Source organism: Microtus oregoni, unplaced genomic scaffold, assembly GCF_018167655.1.
Source record: "Microtus oregoni isolate MIOR12 unplaced genomic scaffold, Mior012 000045F_ref0000178, whole genome shotgun sequence".
Classification (NCBI taxonomy): Eukaryota; Metazoa; Chordata; class Mammalia; order Rodentia; family Cricetidae; genus Microtus; species Microtus oregoni.
The window spans coordinates 1,157,395-1,178,569 of NW_024543219.1; the positions used below are offsets into that span (position 1 = coordinate 1,157,395).

Sequence of the window (21,175 nt, forward strand, 5' to 3'; positions counted from 1 at the left end):
GGTCTACTTGTCAAGTTTCATGCCAGTCAAGCCTGCATAGTGAGATTCTGTCTCAGAATAAAAGGAATTGACATGAAAGGACTGTCATCTAGGGACAGACAGGGGCTTGGAGAATGACCGTGGAGGAAAGAGATGAAGTGAGCAAGCTATATATGTCTGAAAATGCCACAATGGAGCTTTTCTTTCCATGGCACACCAACTTTAAATATTAAAATAATTCAGGGCATTTTATTTATTTGCACATCTTCTTACTCACTGGGCTTGTTCTCCAAAATTTTCCTGCTGAAATAACTTGACCACTACAGCATTTAAAATGTTATTTCTTCTATTTGTATTTCAAAGGTCAAGACAGTGAACTGCAAGCCTCTTGACTATACAATTTGACAGTCTTAGCATACACACCTCGTATGTACCCTTTGTTGACAATAGTCTTAGCATATGCACCCCATATCTACCCTTTGTTGACAAACAAGTTTCTGTGACCCCGGAAGTTCCCTTGAGTCCCTTTCCCTCCCAGCAAACCTCCACAACTTGACCGGTATTGTTGTGAATCCAGCTGAGTCAGGTCACTCAGTCATGTTGAATGGGTTTCTAGATTCATCTCCGTTGTTTGCTGATCTGCTCCCTGTTGCTGAGTCACCTTCCATTTTAGGACCAGACTCCAGCTGTGCTTCCGTGACCTGTTAATGGCTGTTTGGACTGTCTCCAGTTTGGAGCTATTATGAACGAGGTTGCTATTAATACTAGTTTTGAGTATTTCTGTAGAAATGTTCACTTCTCTTGGGTATCTGAAAGTAGACTTTCTTAGCCACAAGAAAGGTGCATATTGATCTTTCTGAGAAACCGCTAGGTCTTATTTGTCTGTCCTTTAAGTGGTTATAGCAATCTACACCCCCACTAGCAATATATAAGTTTGGGTAGCTCAGCATCCTCCACAGTATTTGGAATTATTTTTTGATTTGGACATGCTGACCATGGCAAAATAGATTACTATTTTAATTTTCACATTCCCGGTGACTACTGACAATTGTCACCTTTCAGGTGACTATGTGCATTTTGCTTATCTTCTTTGATAAGTGTCTGTTTAGGTATTTTGACCAGTTTTGAAAACCTTGATTTGTGGGAATGATTTACATATAGAAAGTCCTTTGATTTAAGTGTTGCGGAAAAATCTCTTCCCAGTTCATGGCCTGCCTCTTCTCCATCTTGTCCTATCTTTTGCTGAGTAGAAGCTTGTTTCTAATGCTAATAATGTTTACTTTTATGGCTAGCACTTTTCATGTCCTTGCATGACATCTTTCCCCCATTTTTTCTTGAAGATTGAAATACTTTTTTCTTTTTTAGTATTTATGATTCATTATAAGTGTTGCGCATGAATAAAAGGCTACACCCCCTCCCCATTCTGGGCATTAAGCTGCCACAAGATTGTCTATTGAGAAGATTGTCTCCACTCTCCTGAGTTGCTTTACCATATGGCTCTGGGTCTATTTCTAGACCCTCTGTTCTGTTTCAACGAGCTAGTTCTCTATTTATTGCTGACACTCTACGGTCTCCTTGCTCTTACCATGTTCTCTGGGAGTCTGCATGCCATGTAGTCAGCATATTAAGTGTGGAGAACTCACACATCTTTTATTAAGTTTTCTATACACTGTACAGTGTGCTTTCAGTAATATTTTATTAAAATTAAATGAGCTCGTTTCTAGTTCTGCTAGATTGTATTTCCCCAAATGGCTGCAGCAATGTTTCCACCTCCCATGCTCTCCCAGCATCTTGTCGCTCTGTCTCCTGCCTGCTTGTGCCGACTGGGCCTTTGTGACTGTCTGGACAACCAGGATGGGGCAGAAGTGGCACACCCTGAGTTCCCAGGCCAGGTTAGGACAGGTGGCCCTGTGTCTTGAACTATCTACTCTTGGAATCCCATCACCTGGTTTCAACAAGCCCAGGAGCAGAGGTCCCAGCAGCAGGCCAGTAGCAGATGCCAGACAATGAAAGGACGAATAGAATAATTGATGGGAGGAGCTCCTTGGTGACTGTCCTGGTTTCACTGGGAAGACAGGGAGCCGCAGCCTACTACGTCTTTATTCTGTGCACAGTTTGGGGACACCACTATCTTTCAAAAAGGAAAGGAACTCTTTAGAAATGAGAATTCAGATAGAACTTAGGGCATCAAAATGTAGCCGTGGAATCTTTAGTAAGAATCTGTCGAAAACAGATTTACAAGATGTGATTTCCCTTCAAAGACCGTTTACCCAATACTGTCAGAATTGACTGTTAGCTTGTTGGTCTGTAAATAACAAGCAAGAAGAGAAAGTATACAAGGAAGGAAGGAGTTAGTCTGTGGACAGGAGGAAAGGAAAGAATCAGGTTGGGTTATAGGCCCACACTGGGATATTTTGATTGACATTTTCTTTCAATGTGCTGTATGCATGTCCTTTTCTTTTTTAAATATTGCATATGTATAATAGTCACACGCACTTGAAAAGAAACTGTTCTAGGGCTGGTAGCTTAGTCAATTTCAGTAATGCTGGCTCTCCCCAGGCATCATTCCTCCTCTGACAGGCTGCTCTGTTCTTGACTTGGGAAAACCTGCAGCCATGGCCAATGAATTGAAGCAATGATCTTGAAGGTAATGTCATACTGCTTCCAAAAAGTGGAATGACACACACCTCCCAGACTGTCCTATTGCTCTGGATTTTGTGCCCGCTTTTCTTACCCCTTGCTGTTGGGTCTTCTATACGTCTAGCCCAGACTGGGCCAGGACAAAAGGGTTTCTGTTCAAAGTCAGCACCGGTTGTGTGTGATTCATATAGCCATAGGATTCTATGCTTAGGAAATGATGGAATGCTGCTCATTGCTTTGTTTTCTCCTGAGTGCCTATGATTCCTTTTAGTACCTGGATGATGGGACTGAGGTCTGGATTCTGGGGCTGGGGCCAGTCTACTCTTTTCAGCTTTGTAAAAGGCAGCGAGGCGAATTTACCGTGGAGATAAGTGCAACTCCTGTCTATGGCTCGTGATGTGCGGCAAATGAGCTGCCTTAATGCTCCTCCTACATGCGTGAGGGCTCACACCTGTAACCTCCACACTTGGGAGGCTGGGGCAGGAGGATTAGCACCAGTTCCAAATCATCTTGGGCTACACAGTGAGCCCCAGGCCAGCCAGGGCTCCAGCACGGCAAGACTGTTATTCTTCTATATCACCGCCCATCACACTTGTCCAGAGCATTTGGCCAGTTTGGTTACTGGAAGGTACCTAAAAAGTCAGGAACAATAAACTCGTTTTATGCTCTGATTCTGTGAAATCAAAGGACAATCAAAAATAACCATTGCCTATTTTGTTATTGTTCTCATCTAGTTCTCCTCAATTTTTTTTCTTGTTTGGGGAATAATAATAACAAATAAGTTTTCCTTCAAGCCCCTTTCAATATTTTGCTTATTCCTCAGGGCATTATCACAGAAAGTGTATGGAACCAGTAGTGGTCCATTTTTATATCTGCAGTGCCATGGTAACCTAAGCTATGAAAGTACCCTTCCTTGGTCTGGGAGATTCACTGAGACGTTCTGCCACCCCGAACCTCAGCTCAGCACTTGAGACATTTCCCTCTTGGACCTTCCTGCTAAAGATTCGTTTTTTTCTCAGAACCGTGTTTTCTCTGAGGACCAGAGCTGAGCTTTTTTTGTAGGAGGCACAGGGGTCTCTGTGTTCAGAGATAAGCCCTTGGGGAACCTGGAATGTTAAGCACACAGGGCTGTGTCTTCAAGGGATGGAAAGTAAGGCCTGTCCTTGCCCAGAAGGCTGAACGGCTTCTCCAGCCTGGTGACCTTTTGTCCGGTCTCTGTGGCCAGAGACTCCTCCAGGACCAGACCCTGACCACAGACTTGTTTTTCTCAGTCGATCTATAGAACCCATCTGTACTGACTTTACAGAAAATTTTGATGTAGATGCGTTTGATCTGTATTTAGCTGCCTTTGTTTCTTAAGACGATTTGTGTGTGTTTTGCTGTGCACGTGGGACTGAGTTAACACCAGAATAGTTTTCACCAAATTGTGCTGCGCTAAATATGCCTAAAATAAACCCCTCTCCCGCTTTCAGACTCGGGAAGTTTGAACCCACATGGGCTACAGAGTCGTGCTGAGCCAACTGCCTTCCCATCTCCTAAGGCTCATCTCTCTGCAGCCCCCTAAGTTCTCAGAGACACCCCCATTTTTATGCAAAAGGAAAGGCAAAGATCACTTCTGCAAGCGCAGGAGCACAATCAGGTTGGCTGGTTTGTTTTTTGCTTTTTTAGTCTAAGGTCAAGATTTCATCAGACATAGTAAAGATTTAGTTGGTTTCTTCCTCACTACCCCCATGGAACTGCGCTCAGAGGGACTCAGCTTAAACATTAAGGGAAGGGAGAAATCAAACAAAAGCAGGTCGAATGACCTTGGGCCAGTCACCCCTTACCTCTCAATGGATTTGTTTGCCTGTAGAAGGTGCAGTGCGTGTATCGTGGGCGTGGATGTGTGTGGTGGGTGCCCCTTACAGCGTTCTGAAGGACTGACGATTGTGACAAGCCGTGGAGGACAGGGGCTGCAGACCCAGCACTTCTTTGAGTTTCAGGTCCCAGCTTGGAAATGCCTGTTCTGCGCAAAAGACCCAGGAGGACCCTATCGGACTGGATGCAAAAGAAAAGAAGCTGCTAACGAAAAAGGGAAGGGAGTAGGAGGACCCACGGCTGCACAGCACAAGTGACAGGCAGGGGAGATAAGGTAGCCGACTTCCTGAGGCCCAGAGCCGTCCAGGTGCGCCCATCCCCTCCCGGAGCCCGCACCCAGCCCCATAACCCTGCCCGCTCCTCCCGCGCCACCTGCCAGGACTCCGACTGGCGGCGCAGCCTCCTGCGGGCCCCCGCCCCCGCGTTGCCGGGCCAGCGAGGCCGCCGCGGCGTTCGGGGCGCCGCCGCATTGGCCGCTGCGGTGCGGGAGGCGCGGTCGGCGCAGCCTCCGGGCTGCGGGCACAGACTGGAGCGTCCCGCGGCGCTCGCTCTGCCCTAGGTCGGCTCGCCCATGGCCCTGGCTCTGTGGCCCTGGCGCCCAGGCCCGCACGCAGTCTCCATCGCCCGCCTCTGGTTGTCCAGTCCGCCAGCCGCGCGCGATGCTGAACGGTACGGGCCTGGACCAGTCGTTTAAGATGTCGTTGCCGCGGAGGGCAAGGATCGGCGCGTCCGTGGGTGAGCGGGGAGGGTGGGCCACTGGGGCGGGGGTGGCGCACGCGGCTGGGAGACTCTGCTCCGCCCTTCGTCCTGTCCCCTCCCCTGGGCGCCTGGGGCTGCGGGACTCTGGACGCCACGCCCTACTGCCCCCTGGCTGGACGTCCTTGCACCCACCCGGCACTAAGCCTCCTGCGGGAGCGAAGGAGTGGCAAGTGTGAGAAGTCTCAGGCCCCTGGCACCGTTGTGTATGCATGTGTGCGTGTGCATGTGTCCGTGTCTGTGTGTGTGTGCGTGCGTGCGTGTGTGTGTGTGTGTGTGTGTGTGTGTGTTTGTGTGTGTACACAGGCTAGTGCGCGCATATCAGGTCCCTGCGCACTTATACGGTTATGCGGATGCCGGAAAGGACCAAAGCATCAGTTTTCTGCCCTGTCCCCAGTCCTGGAGGGCACAGTTTGGTCACTGGGAGGACTTGTTGCCTCCCAGGCTGTCTGCTACAGAGACTTAAGGGAAGCAGAAGGTTACTAAGAGTGTTGTCACCACCCGGGGCCCAAGTGCTCAGGCTTATACTAAGGACCGAGAGGCTTAGGCTTACATTACACGGGAAAGCTGCGGGAAGCTGTGGAGACTTGATGCATTCATAAACACCCTCTGGCAGCGGCTTGGCTGGGATTGGAAATACAGCTTCCCCAATTAGTCACTTTAGATGTTTTTGTTGTTTAATACTCTTAGACCAGGCACATCCAACGCTCTGTGGCTACAGCACTTGATAGGTGACCTAGATGCTTATGTGTTTCAAAACTGGAGGGGGAACCTCCAAAATAATGCCCTGTCTTGCATTTCAGGCCTCCTTGAAAGGAGTCTGGGTAGATCTCTGATGCAGAGGGTTCAAGGTTTAGGTTCGGAGTTGAGGATTGTGTGTTTTGAGATCATAGGCATATAAAAATAAATGACCTTTCCATTTCCACTGTTGAGCAATGTAAGGGAGAAGAAACTCATTTTAGCTAGTGTTTGCTCAAGTTGGGCAGTATCAGGACAGCGTCACATTCCTTTAGAGCAGAATCCTTTCCTGAAAGGGTCACTAGGCAACACACCAAGACTACGAGGTGGGGAGTCCCAGGGGCATCAGGGTGTAGTGTCAGAGGGACAGCCTAGGTGCCAGCAGAGGGAAGGAAGTGTGTGCTTTTCAAAGCAGTGCCACGGATGCAAGGCTTTGTGAAGAAAGAAGCATCCCCGGATGGGAAGGGTACAGAACTTCTTCTTTGGGGGAAGAAGGGAGAATGTAAATTTAGTTTTGATCATGTCCCATCAGAGATGAGATGCCCACTGGAAAGCAGAGTGGGGATGGATTGGATTATGAGCCTGCGTTCACAGTCAGAGATCTAACTTTCAGAGTGCTCCCCAGGATGCCTCAATGGGTACCTCCCTGCATGTATGCGGGGCCTCCTCCCAGAAGAGCCCCTCTTTAATGTTCTGCATTGTTTAAGCTTCAGGTCTTAATTTCTGCACAGGGGCACAACATCTCATTGTTCACTGCCCCCCCAAATTATGTAACTAATACCAGAGGATTCTGAAGGTGTCCTGAGCATTCCAGTATTTTCAAATTTGGAGGGTCTTAGGGGCAACAGAAAGGGACTGGAATAGGATGTACCGGATCCCAGCAAGTCGGGAAAGCCGCCAAGAACTCCAGAAAGAATCTGGGCATTGATGCTTGGCTTCATCTGTGGAGGTCACTGGTGCCCTTGGAAGAGCTGCTATTGTATAACTGTGGGGCAAAATAGCTATTAGAGGGGGTGCAAGAGAGGAAGACAGGACTTGAATACAGACTGTCTATGACACTCTTTAGGGAAAATTTTGCAGAAAATGGAGGGAAAAGCAAACAGAGTGGTAGCTATAGAAAGTAAATTCCGGGGAGGACGCTTTGCAGACTGACTGCCTGGTCCAGCTGTGCAATAGTATGAACACTCAGTCTAGAGTTTCTCAGTGGTCTGTGGTGTGAGCACCAGTAAGGAGCAGGGTTCAGAACTCAGCAGTTTAGAAAGAAAGGTCTAGGAGTTTCTGAAGGTGGAGGGCTTTGGGACCTTGTTGATGACAGGTGTGGGATGCCAAAGAGAAAATGTGTGGCTTTACAAGACGGGTCTATGTAGAGCACATAAATCATGGATGGGCAAGAGGGAGGCTGGGGTGGAAACCTGGGCAAAGACCCTGACAATTGCCTACTCCCATAAAGTAGAAGGGACATGTGACTTTTGAAGAAGCCTGCTGCTTCTCATTTAGTGCAAACTAGCAAAGGCAATCTGAGGCTCATAGCTCCTTCAAGATTAGGTGCCACACAGTCGAATGTTTACTAAAGCACTTCCGGGATCGTTACTTCTGGTGACTGTACCTTGGACTCCTGTCTTCCTCTGGGTGCCCTGGCGTACCTTTGTCTGCTCCTTTCTGCAGCCAGCTGTCATTCACCAAATGATGGGGATCCAAAGACCAGTTGACTTTGGTTGGCTGTAACAAGAGTTCCTGGATATGTATTGACCACCTTCCATGTTCCAGACACTTCAGGGCTCTGGTGATGGATCCCTGGATAGTATAGGTGCTCTCTGGATGGAGCCCAAGGTCTAGGGAAGAGTCCAAAGCATACTGTCAGAGCTCTCAATCATACCCAGCCTTGAGTCTACGTGCACAGGCAATGCACACAGTTGAACAGGGAAGTGAAGCACACATGTGTGTATAGGTGTGTGGGCAGTGGCATGGGGGAGGAGGACAGAAGGGAAGGGAGAGCTGTGTTCTGGGGACGACAGCATTCGTGTTCTCCAGGGTAGAAGCTTCTTTCCTCTTGCTGAGTTTCTGAATTTGGCTTCATGAAAGATTGGCAATAAAGAGCAGGCAGACAGCAAGCCCAGGGCCTGTGCCTTTAATTAGATTAAATACAGGACCTGGATGGCTTCAAGTCCTACTGAGGATGCCCTTGCAGGTCTGTTCCAACTTCTTTATCCAAACCCTTTCATCTCCCCTGGCCTCTTCAGGTCAGTAATGTGTTTTGTTTGTCTGTTTGACTGGGCTCCTGTGTGGGCCTAGTTTTCTTGCATCTCCTGTAACTGCCTGCCCTGAGTTTTAAAGGAAGGGGGTGGGGACAACAGAAGATGCCAGAAGCTATGATATAGAATCTAAGAGCTGGTAGATGGCACAGAAATGCTTTAATCCCTTCCACTTTACAGTAAACTATTTCAGAGCGGCTGGTTCATTTCTAGCAGAACCAACTAATTTCCAAGGCCCAATGGTGCGGTTCAGGATCAGTTCCAGTCCAAACAGGGCACGCTCATCCTACACGGTTTCCTCTGCCCTGGTAGAAAATAAGGCGGACACGGGTCTCATATCCCTCGCTTCTGTGGTCTGCACTACCCAGTGGGCACTCTACACACAGACTTAAACCATCTCTGTCCTAGATACTTTTGTACTTGACCTGAGGGTCTAGATTATATTTGGAAGTTCTTGGAGACAGCGTCTGTTGGGGGTAGATACCAGACTAGGTTTAGAGAGAAATAGGTTCAAACTTTGAAATTGTCTTCTGCTACCTATGGGCCATTTTTTTACTTACATTATAGAATGAGGATGTGAAGAAAGAGTCTCCTCCCCAGAGCTCGTGTGTGTGTGTGTGTGTGTGTGTGTGTGTGTGTGACTTGCATAGCACAACAGTGCACATATTAATTACTGGATGCACGATCAAGTAAGACAGTCGCTAGTTCTTAGGTTGCCCATCACAACCTGATATGGTCTCCTCTACCTAGACCCCTATTTCAAGTAATACAGAAGCGGGGACATCTTCAGCTGTTGGATTTTCCCCTCTAAATCTAATGATGGCTTACCCAGAATGTGGCTGCATAAAGGTATTTCTAGGTTTGCATGACACAGAAATCCATACTCACCAACTACCCAGATCCTACCCTGTCCGTTCTCTAGTGTCTGACAGTTGTCACCTTCCCTACACTGTCCTGTCTTATGCCTGGAGGTGGCCACGATGCCCTTAATTTGATGACTTTAGTTGTTTAATAATTAATTCACTTTTACAATGGCTGCTTTATCTTAAATCCTCATCTGATCGAGGTGCCAGCTAGACAGATGGATTACATTAAAGTTATTCTCTTAGAACCTTTGGATGGTTTATGAGAGGATGTTCAGACAGTGCCTCTGAAGCCCCTTGTCCCTGGGGCTTTTCACATTTGCTAAATATAACCCCTGGTCAATCGCACAGAGACAAGATGTTATTTACATCCTATTAGGCCAGTGAAAGTGCCTAGGGCAAATGTTAACAACCACTAAGAAAGGCTAAAAATAAAAGTGAGCTCACACTCACGCCCTGGCAGCTTCTCCATATCATTGTCAAGGGCAGACACAATGCCTAACCTGCCGCGTGGCGCTGGGACAGTTATGTCCGTGTCCCTCCCAGGCTGTGTATGCACTTAGGTGTGTCTATGAGAGTGCATCCAGGTCTGGCGCGTCCCCTTGTTCTAGGGACTTTAGAAGGGTGAGGCATGTAGATTTCCTGAAACCCGATTTGGGACAATGTGGACCATTCCGCGAGAACTTGTGTCAACAACAAAAATATAATAAGAGAAACATACATATGATAATTGGCCATTAACATCAGTGTGGTGGAGGGCTCAATATGCCGGCCTGCTTCCTTACTCCTGTGTGTGTCCTGTGTCTGTGCTCCTTGCACTGAAGGAGTATCTCTCACCTGCTTGTGAAAGAAAAATGGGTATGTCGTAGCTTCTCCTAAAACTGTGGCCTCATCTTCGCTCATTTTGATTCAAAGATTTCCGCGTTTGGAACGTAGTTCCCTGCATTTGAGTTATTGTGTTGGGCAATGAGCACGCGTTCATTTCAGACATTCTCAAGGAGCATCTGAGCACAGCTTCATCGCCAGAGACACCACGTCAGCCAGAGGCAGAGGGTTCCCAGGATTACTGTAGATGTTTCAAGCACATCACTGAGATTGGTTGTGCAGAAAACTGGGGCAGCAAAGGATTCCTTGGTGTGAGCACTTTTGCCGTGCAGAATCTCACTGCAGATGCCACGTTTAGAGACAGTCGCTGGTGTCAGGTCCTGGCACCTTAATGGCAAGGAGCTGTTCGTTCTTATTCAGAGGACGCGGTCATGGCTGGTCCACGGTTATCCAGTTAGTGAGAGATTAGGCCTCCTGCAAGCCGTTTTCAGGTCAGCTCCATAACCTGTTATCCCCATTTAAGACTCTTGTCAATTTTCTTTTTACTTTCTTCATCCTAATGCCCCGAGCATGCATATCTTGATTTCAAAACTCTGGAGTTTTTGCCTTTAAACTCCACACCAGTGGTCACTGTCTCTGTGACAAGCAAGTTAAGTGACAATCCCTTCTTTAGAGTGCCAGGGGACCTGCCCAGCAGCTAGGTTTTAGCCCAGCAGTTGGCTTAGGGTTTACTACAGGGTCATTGGTGTCATGCCCCAGCCTGTATGCTGCTGCCCCAGATGACCATGCTGTTCTTTTCTGCTGGAACACAACCTAAGTTTACGCAGCTTGAGTCCTTCCTTGTTACTCTTTCTAGATGTTTGGAAATGGATTTTTTTCAACTCTATTATTTATTCCATGGTCTCATTTTCTGGTGGTAGGGTTTGGGAAGAGATTTTTTTTTTTAAAGGGAATACAGAAATGTGAGGAGGTAAGTGGGTGGGATCTCCCAGTGAGAATCAGCCAGGCTGGATACAAACACGGGGGATGAGTGGAGGCTGTAAATGAAGTCTAAAGTTTGGTCATGACTTGGCAAACACAGAATGGCAAACATTAAATGGTTGTTTGCTTTAGTGGTGGAACCAGTGGGGTCAGAGGGGAGGGGAGAGGCTTTTCCTCCCCACGAGAAGTGGTTGTGCTGTTCTGTTCGTCAGCCTGACAAAACCGAAATGTTTATGGAAGAGGGAACTTCAATTAAAAAATTGTCTCCATCAGTTTGGCCTGTAAACATATCTGTGAGTTAGTTTTCTGTTTAATGATTGATGTGGGAGGGCCCAGACCATTCTGGGCAGGTGGTCCTGGGCTGTATAAGAAAGTAAGCTGAGGAGCTGGAGCCATGACTCAGCAGTTAAGAGCACTGACTGCTCTTCAACAGTCTATAACCCCAGTTCTGATGGCGTCCTCTGGCCTCTAAGCACTGCATGCATATAGTGCACAGGCGTATATGCAGGCAAATACCCATATACACAAAGGTTAATTTACAAAATGAAAGAGAGAAGGAAGGAAGAAAGAAAGAAAAAAAGGAGAGAGAAAGAAAGAGAAAGAAGAAAGAAAAGATCTGAGCAAGTCATGGAGAATGATCTAGTAAGCAGCTTTCCTCCATGTTTCCTGCCTCTGCTCCTGTTTAAATTCCTACCCCGACTTCCCTCTAGAATGGATTGTAATTAGGACGCATAAATCAGATAATCCTTCTATCCCTAAGTTACTGTTGGTCAGTTTATCATAACAGAGAAGCAAGCTGGACAGTGATGTTTGCACCTCACTTGTCTGATAACATCTTAGATTTTTTAAATGTGTATGTGGAGGCCTCTCTCTCTCTCTCTCTCTCTCTCTCTCTCTCTCTCTCTGTGTGTGTGTGTGTGTGTGTGTGTGTGTGTGTGTGCATGGGCGTGTGCTCCTGTACTTGCCAGGGCACACTATGAAAGTTGCACAAATTGCGGGCGTGGGTTCTCTCCCACCATGCGGGTGAGATTGAATGTAGGTCATCAGACTGGTCAGCTAACACCTTCACCTGGTGGGCCATCTCACTGGCCTTATGCCTCATGTGTTTTATATTGTCTTTGGGAAAGTCCAAGATGTCATGGGTATGGTAAACAATGCTTTGCAGACCGCTGTCAACAGATGGTCAAAGAGGAAGGTGAATTTGTAGGTGTCCGCCAGCCAGGATGGGGCATGAGCTCTGTGGGACTGACTGATGGTGAGTCAGAACAGAGCTGTGCTGTAATGTAAAAATACACACCGAATTTACAGGACTTAGTATGGAAAGGAAATTTGTGGGGCATGGTGGCCCACATGGTTAATCCCAGCACTCAGGAAGCAGAAGCAGATGGGTCTCTGTGAGCTCCATCCAGCCTAATCTACACAGCAAATGTCAGGCCAGCCAGAGCTACACAGAGAGTACACACATACACACATACACACACACACACACATATGCACACACACACTCACACACACATTCAACGTATATATCATATGTATATATATGAAAGTTATTCATCATCCATATATTCAGTTATACATTAGTGATAATGCTTTCTGTTTACTACATGGTGAAAAACTATCTAGCGTATATCAGGTTAAAATGTACTAGTTAATTGTTTATGTAATTTTAATTTTTTTTTGAGACAGAGTCTTACTGTATAGCCCTGACTGGCCTAGAACTTATTTTGTAGGCTAGGTTGGCCTTGAACTCACAGAGAGCCACCTACATCTGGCTCTCAAGCGCTGAGATTAAAGGCAAGCACTACCATACCCAGCTTTTAATTTTACTTTTATTTTGTATGCCTACTAGAAATTAAAATAATTAGTATACAGGGTATTAGATTTTATTGTGGTATTTTAAATCTAGTGTTAAGAAGTCAGGACCACAAGGGGTGCACCCACCCACGGAGACAGTGGGGCTGATCTATTGGGAGCTCACCAAGGCCAGCTGGACTGTGACTGAAAAAGCATGGGATAAAACTGGACTCTCTGAATATGGCGGACAATGAGTGCTGCTGAGAAGCCAAGGACAATGGCACTGGGTTTTGATCCTCCTACATGTTCTGGCTTTGTGGGAGCCTAGCCAGTTTGAATGCTCACCTTCCTAGACCAGGATGGAGCGGGGAGGACTTTGGACTTTCCACAGGGCAGGGAACCCTGACTGCTCTTCAGACTGGAGAGGGAGAGGGAGAGGAGTGGGGAGAGGGGGAGAGGAGTGGGGGGAGGGGGAGAGGAATGGGGGGAAGGGGAGAGGAGCGGGGGGAGGGGGAGAGGAGTGGGGGGGAGAGGAGTGGGGGGAGGAGGGGAGGAGTGGGAGGCTGGGAGGAGGCGGAAATTTTTTTTCTCAATAAAAAAAGAAGAAAAAAAAATCTAGTGTTAAAAAATTTAAAGGATGTTCATAGCTTGTGTCGTATTTCTGTTAGACAACACCTTTACAGATCAGGTTCAAGTTTTATCTTATTCTCTGACAGTTTTATCCATGTCACATTGATCATACTCACTCCATGTCCACTCCAATTCTCCCTCATCCTCTCATTTTCGCTCTGAATATCCCAACATGTCCTTTTCTACCTTCATGCTCCTTACTTTTGTAACCCACTGAGCCCAGTTAGTGCTGCTTGATAGAATGTTTATTGGTCTTGTTGTCTTGATACAGTGCAGGCCTTGTGCAGGTGACCATAGCTACAAAGGAGGCCTTGTGCAGGTGACCACAGCTGCAAGGGATTCATGAGTCATGTCTGGTTCAAACATTTCTGCTCTGTTGTACTTGAAATTGTGTACTTCCTAATGTAAAATGATCCAAGTAGGAAACTGAGATTGTGGGAGGGTGGGTTCCAGATGCTTGCCTAGGGTTCTCAGCTTCTTCCTAGGGAAGACATCAGAGCCCACGTTCTTAGATTCCTACAGAATTCCTTCCAGGCTTATATTGTCTTCTTACCTTGTATGAAATTTCCTTTGGGAACAATCTATTTTAATTTTGAAAATAAACTAGGTCATACTACTGTGAAATTCTATTCTATTTCTTTGAACCCAGTCTCTGACGAAATCAAACTGCTTCAGTCTTTGACTGTTGTCTGATAATTTTAGCCAAGGTTTGTAGAGATTGTTGGATATGATGATCTATGAATTCATGGGATAAAGGACTCATGACCTCATGTGGTACCTTGTAGAGAAAACAGCCTCACATCGTCACTGTGCAGTCCCAGTCCCCTTCACAAGACCAGTGACTGTCTCAGATGTCATTTCTTTTCTAGGTATTAATTAGTGTTGAGCTGGACTTGTTTTAGAGAAACAGGTGTTACCCCACCCACCCTCTCTCCATGTACTTCTTCTCTTTACTGCGTTATCTTCTCACCTAAGTGTAACAGAAAAGCTCCGGAAGTAAACGCCAAAGGGGGAAAACCCCTGAGTAGATTTGCTGTAGTCTGGATATGGTTTGAGTCTGTCCCCAGAGGCTCTTGTGTCAGAAGCCTGGTTTTCAGTGTGGTGGTGTGGTGACTTGGGGGCTTAGCAGAACATCTTGAAGTCAGTGAGAATGTGTCCTCAGAGGAGATTGAAGTCATTCTTGTGTGACCTCTAGTTAGTTCTCCCAGAAGGTTGCCATAAAGGATCAACATGCACACTCAGCAGCGTCTCTTGCTTCTTCTCATACCATGTGACTCTCCTCCACATGTGTGTGCCTGCCAGTGCAATACTAGCCATCATGAGGTCCTCCGTAGATCTTAGTCGAGGCCCGAACCCTTCAGAACCGTGAGTTAAACAAACCTCTTTTCAAATTAAAGTTGTTTACCTTCCAGTGTATCAGTAGAGCAGCAGAAAATGGACCAAGACTGTGTGGAAGCACACTGGGGCGCTCAGCATCCCCAAGTCTTGTGGAGGAGAAGACAAAGGTAGGTTTTATTACAAGGGATAATGCTGAAATGCTTTAATTGTTCAGGATTCTGAGAGCTTAGGGATTACGTTTAAATCACACATTCTTAAGTTTTTCTTAAGCTGTCATAGTAAACAGTGGCGGTGGCCAGGCAGCAAACACCGTGTGATTATGTTTAGCTAACATTGCCTGGGTAGTGTACGGTTAGTGTGCTTGCTCTTTGGATCTATGAGTCCCATATATGATGAACGGCTGACTGTAGTGTTTAGCAGCTTTCAACAGGGAGTCTTAGACTACACACATGGGGATAGAGTGAGGCTGAGGGGCACAGGGAAGGGGAGCCATTCTACAGTTATAAGTCTCTCATCTAGACTTTTTAAGCATGAGGAATATGCAGGGCAATGCCAGTGGTGATAAACTGGGGGTGTGTGATGACATCACAGTGTCGCATTGTGGTGTCAGCACCATGATGTCAGCATGGTAGTGACTGTATGAGGACACACTTGTAGTTTTATGCGGAGACAATGTTGTGGCATGTCTCCCCACAACGGTAGCATACAGAATTGCTCTCCTGCCCTAAAGATCTCTGTGCAGCATTCACTTGTCCCACCCTCCTTCCTGACCCCTCGGAGCCCTTGTGAATTTCACATTTCCATGCTTTTGCTTCCTGTAAACGTCAGACACTGGGAGTCAGCCCATCTCTAGACTGGTTGCTTTCACCTTGTAAGATGTACTTAATGTTTCCTCTTATTTTATCTGACTTGATAATTTCTTTCTTTCTTTTTTCCCTGAACAACAGTTAGTTATCTGCATATTTTCCATTCATCCACGGGAGGGACATCTTGCTTGTGTCTAGATGGATGGAATGTGCTGGCTAGTGGTTTGGTTTTGCTTTTGTCATCTTGACATAAGCCAGGGTTATCTGGGAAGAGGGAACCTCAGCTGAGGACTTGCTGTTACCAGACTGGCCTTGTAGGCAGGTCTGTGGGACATTGTCTTAATGATTGTTGTGGGAGGATCCAGCTCACTATGTGATACCACCCTCGGGCAAGTGGTCCTGGGTTGTATAAGAAACCAGCTGAAGCCATGCGGTAGTGCGCATGCCTTTAATCCCTGCACTCTGGAGACAGAGGCAGGCGGATCTCTGTGAGTTCGAGGCCAGCCTGGTCTACAGAGCTAGTTCTAGGACAGGTTCCAAAGCTACAGAGAAACACTGTCTCGAAAAACCAAAACAGAGAGATGCCTGTCAGCAGTGTTCCTTCATGGGTCCTGTTTGGGTTCCTGCCCTGCCCTCCCTCAGCAGTAGACTACAAGCTGTAAATGAAATAATTTCTTTCCTCCCCTAAATTGCCTATGGCCAGTGTTTATCACCATAACGGAGAGCACACGGGGGGGGGGGGGTTATGGTTTAAGCTGCTCTCAGAACTTGTGTGCAGGCTTCTGTGTGGACAATCGTTTTCATAACAAAGCAAAATTGCTGGGCCATATGGTGAGAGTGTTTTGTTTTGTGAGAGTGTCTGTTGCCTTGCAAAGCATCTGTAGCATTTTGCACTCCTGTTGAGAGTTCATACCATTCCATGTCCTCATCCACCCTTGGCATTGTCATTATTTGGAATTTTAGCCACTCAAAAGGCATGTATTAATATTCTGTTCTTTTAACTTGCAAGTTCATGACAATATGGGATGGACATCTTTCCATGCTTAATTGCCACGTGTATACCTTTCTTTCCATACTTAACTACTATGTGTATACCTTTCCATGATTAATTTGCCATGTGTATACCTTTCTTTCCATGTTTAATTACCATTCGTATACCTTTCTTTGATGAAGCACCTATCCAAATATTTTACTCCTTTTCAAACTGAGATGATTTCTTACTAGTGATTTTCAAGAGTCCCTTATATGTTTAGGATTCAAATCTTTTATCAGAGATGCATTTCCCAAATGCTTTCTTCTAGCTCATGGGTTTGCTTTTCATTAATGTAACAGTGACTTCTTGACAAATAGATTTTTTTTTTAGTTTTTAAGATTTTTTTATTGATTTTATTGAGCTCTATGTTTTTCTCTGTTCCCCTCCCCACCTCTCTCCTCCCCTTCAACCCTCTCCCAAGGACCCCATGTTCCCAATTTACTCAGGAGATCTTGTCTTTTTCTACTTCCCATGTAGATTAGATCCTTGTATGTCTCTCTTAGAGTCCTTATTGTTGTCTAGGTTCTCTGGGATTGTGATTTCCAGGCTGGTTTTCTTTGTTTTATGTTTAAAAATCACTTATGAGTGAGTACATATGGTATTTGTCTTCTGGGTCTAGGTTACCTCACTCAAAATGATGTTTTCTAGCTCCATTCATTTGCCTGCAAAATTCAGGCTGTCATTATTTTTTTCTGCTGTGTAGTACTCCATTGTTTAAATGTGCCATATTTACCATATCCATTCTTTGATCGAGGGGCATTTAGGTTGTTTCCAGGTTCTGGCTATGACAAACAAAGCTGCTATGAACATAGTTGAGCACATGTCCTTGTGGCACGATTGAGCATCCTTTGGATATATACCCAAAAGTTTACAGAGGTGAGACCACACAGCATATGCAATTCTGAGGCTGGAACACACTAGGCAAACACTCGACTCTCTGGGCTGTATATCCAGTCCCCAACATGGAGTTTGATTCTTTGTGTCTTAGAAAATGCTCTTTATGTTCTTGTAGTCAAGCAATGGTTTTGGCTTATGGGATCTAGGCACTGCTTACCTTCAGCACCTGGACATACTGTCTCCGGTCGCCTGCCCCAGGTTTGCTGAGTGGAATCCTTGTCCTCATTCTCCTTCATTTCATCTGGGCTAACTGCAGATTTGCCAGTCTCCAGTGATGTAGCTGTTCTTCGCCTTGTGAAACCTCAGCAGGTGTTTCCCGTTACCTCCTCAGTGCTGAGAATTCCCGTTTGACCTGAGGATTGTCTCTGTCCTTGTCTTTGGGGGAGAACTTTTCAAGTCACACAGCTTCAAGTTTTCTCTCCCTGCAGCTTCCCACCAGGCTTCTGAGACACCATCCTCTCCCCAGTTCCCCCTTTGTTTTCTCCATCTCCATTGGTTTTGGACAAATTACTTGACTTTGCTACTTTGTAATCCACAATTCAGCTTTTCCTCTCCACTTGCCAGAAGCTATCAGGCTTTCTTCCAAAAGTTAGTCTTTTTTTTTTCTTTTCTTTGTGACTGTAGGACAGTGTTGAATATTGGTGCCTGGCTTCTGTCCTGGAGAAGATGCATTATAGTCACGCGAGGGCCTTTTCTAACCACTTTGATATTTGAGTTTTTTGAGAAGCGAATCATTGCCTCCTTTCTCACACACAGAAATTACCTATGGCTCCAGAACATCCATTGTTCCCTTGAAGTCAAGGGTTCCTGGAAGGTGCAGAGAGAAGCTGCAGGGGCCGCCAACAATGTTTTTAGTGAGCGCAGGGTTGGGTGGGACCCATTGCCCTGGTTGGACTGCACTGGTGAGACCTGTTCCGTGAGCCTGGCTGCTCATGGTTCCTCCCCTTGCCTTTGTCATGTTCACAGTGCACTATCTTGTGAATGGAACCCCATCAGAGGGAAACAGCTTCCCCACTGCCACAGGCTGACATGTTGAAGTGCATTGTGGGTCATATCAGCCACATGAGGTATTTCTATTAGTCTTTCCTCTTTCCTTCCTTTTTCTGGATTGTGTGCTTCTCGTGATGCTATTTTTGTTTGATTTTGTCTGACATGGATTTTGAATTCAGGCAATTCCGTGACCCGGATGACCTAGACAACTTACTTCCTAAGTATTCTCAGGGGAGTTACCCAATTCTCTTAGTCTCGCCGTCTCCTATCTGTAAAGAGTGGCTGCTAATACCTTTCTACCCCGAATGAATTCTTGAGCAACTTAAGCAAGGGAACCCCTGTAAAGCATGGGCCATGACTCAGGACTTAGTGTTGCTTATCACTGTGAAAATCAATTGCTGAAGCTATGGCTACTGATGTGGTGGTGTGACATTCTTGAGTGTCACGCTAGGGGCACAGGGACTGAACTGCCTCCCCTACCTCACTGCATCTGTATCTGTGCTCTTCTTGTCTCTGTGCCATTTGAGCTCTGCATGGAATCAGCAGCATCGTGGGGACAGTCCAGCCATCACCACATTGCAGAGCAGTGGAGGTGTGGGCAAACCCGCCTCCCATGGGAAGAATAGGATCTTGTCTACATGACTATGGTATTTTGTTAAACTTAGAATGGTGATCAAGCGGTGTCTTGTTAAGTAGCCCCATGACATACCCTCGCTCCTGGAATGGATGCTGAAGCAGGCTCAGTCGATTCAGTAAAGCTGTTCTTGGCTGTGTTCTGGACCCAACCACTCCCATCTCCTTACTGAAGATGGAAGGCAGGAAGGACCACCAAACTTTGCAATAATGTAATGATGTCCCATTTTCTTCTTAATTTCCACAAAGCACATCTTACTGAGTGATCTTCTGCCTTCCTGTCTCGTCTTGTAAACACAGGATTCTGTGTCTTCTCTCTCAAGCCATAGAGATGTTGATGGTCCTAACTCCTTGAAAGCAAAGCAAACAGGATCATTGTGAGCTTGGGACCAAGGGCACTACAATAACCAGAGAAAATGTTGCTGAGCTGGTTCTACCTAGAAAGCAATTGAGGATTTCCAGGACAGTGTAACAGCCACGAGCCTCAAATGACATGCATTAGCAAGACTCAAAATAGCACAAATCCGTCTGAGCTGCACGGGGGCAGTGCTATATGTTTTTCACCTCCTAATGCCTTTCCTCTCTCATTTAAGTACATTCACTTCTGTTCATGCTTCTGCCTTTCTAGGAGACTCAGGGGTGGCAGAGTTTACATCCCGATTGTTTGTGGATTCCAGGTGAGCTGCTGGTGGTGTTTCCTTAGCAGACCCCATGTACAGTGGCAGTTGGCATCATTCCTAATGATGCAATCACATACCTCTGCCTCATATGCCTTGCTGGTCTCTAAAAGGGGTATCAATAACAGACCACTTTACCAACTCATCTCAAGGCCCCTGTCGTGAGTGTGCTACATCAGAAACATAGATGGACGCACTTATGTCTTTCCACAGTGTCAGAATTTATTGAATAGCAATGCTTTTACAAGCTACCTTGATGCCAGCTGAGGTAGTTTTTTCTTTTGTTCCTGTCTTAACTACTAGTATTAACTGCTAGAATATATTACATACTACAAAGTAAATCTATCATCTATCTATCTATCTATCTATCTATCTATCTATCTATCTCCTATCATATAGCTATAATCTGTCATCTATCAATTATTTATTGTAAATGAAGGCTTTTCCCTCTTTCCTGGTCCCACATCCACTTTAAAAATAGTCACTTGAAGGCTTAATATTAATTACAAACCATTTGACCTATTGCTTAGGCCTATTACTAACTAGCTCTTACAACTTGAATTAATCCATTTCAATTAATCTATATTTTGCCATGCGACTTTATGGCATTATCTGTTCTTTATTACATCTTGTTTGGCATCTCTGCTGGCTGGCATCTCCACTGACTCTACACTTCATCTCCCTGTGTTCCTGCATCTCTGCTTGTTTTTCTCATCTGGCTCTATCCTGTCTTGCTATAGGCCAAATCAGCTATTTTATTAACAAATGGGAATCAAACACATTCATAGCATTCAAAAGGGTTATCTCTCACAGCAGTCTATTATGTTTATCTGTCATCTATCTATCAATTATCTATAATCTATCATCTACCAATTATCTATTATTTTCTATCGATCATCTGTCTGTCCTTTTGTCTGTATTACAGAGTGACTACAAAGGGTTAAAGGGACTGTAGCCAAGTTCAAGGAGCTTCAGGAGCCTGGTTGGAGGCAGTAGGAGGCTGAGTGGGCTGCAAAGAAAGAATGTGAAGGGCTCAGATGAGACACTGTGCTGGCATTCCGCTCAAGTGCGTAACTGCAGAGATAAGCCAGAGTCAGGGTCAGGATGACCTTTGGTTTCACACTTAGTTGCAGTATTGAAGTACAGGCCTGTGGAGACTGTGGAAGTGAAGGGTGGGACAATGTTCAGATGGTGACCAAACATATTGACAGATAGGCATTCGGGTAGACCTTGACAATAATGGAGATCAAGCTGGATTGAAGCCCCTGAGACTGTCAGTCAGGAGTTCTCTGCCTGTTGGTGACTTGACAAACAAGCCAAGTGGTGAAATGGTAGATCAGTAGGAGCTGCAGTCATGGACATGGCAGGAGTCCTCCCTCCCTCCCTCTCACAGGGCCCAGGTGAGAGTGTTGCACCCTTTCCTCAGTCTAATAGGTTTGGTGGTTTCCTAGGACCAGTTTTCCTGATATGATTTTACTACCTC

General features: G+C 46.0%; 1 protein-coding gene across 2 annotated transcripts in view; it reads left to right on the forward strand.

Annotated features, from left to right (window-relative positions):
- Positions 1–4,914: 4,914 nt before the first annotated feature.
- The window catches only part of Atp8a2 (ATPase phospholipid transporting 8A2), a 537,082-nt gene continuing 520,821 nt past the window's right edge, over positions 4,915–21,175 (forward strand). Inside the window, exon 1 of one of the 2 annotated variants that reach the window (XM_041633810.1) lies at positions 4,915–5,211. In XM_041633810.1, coding sequence (XP_041489744.1) covers positions 5,136–5,211 — 76 coding nt within the window. In that variant the 5' untranslated portion in view covers positions 4,915–5,135. The remainder of the gene's footprint in view (positions 5,212–21,175) is intronic. The other variant, XM_041633811.1, reaches the window with a different exon arrangement.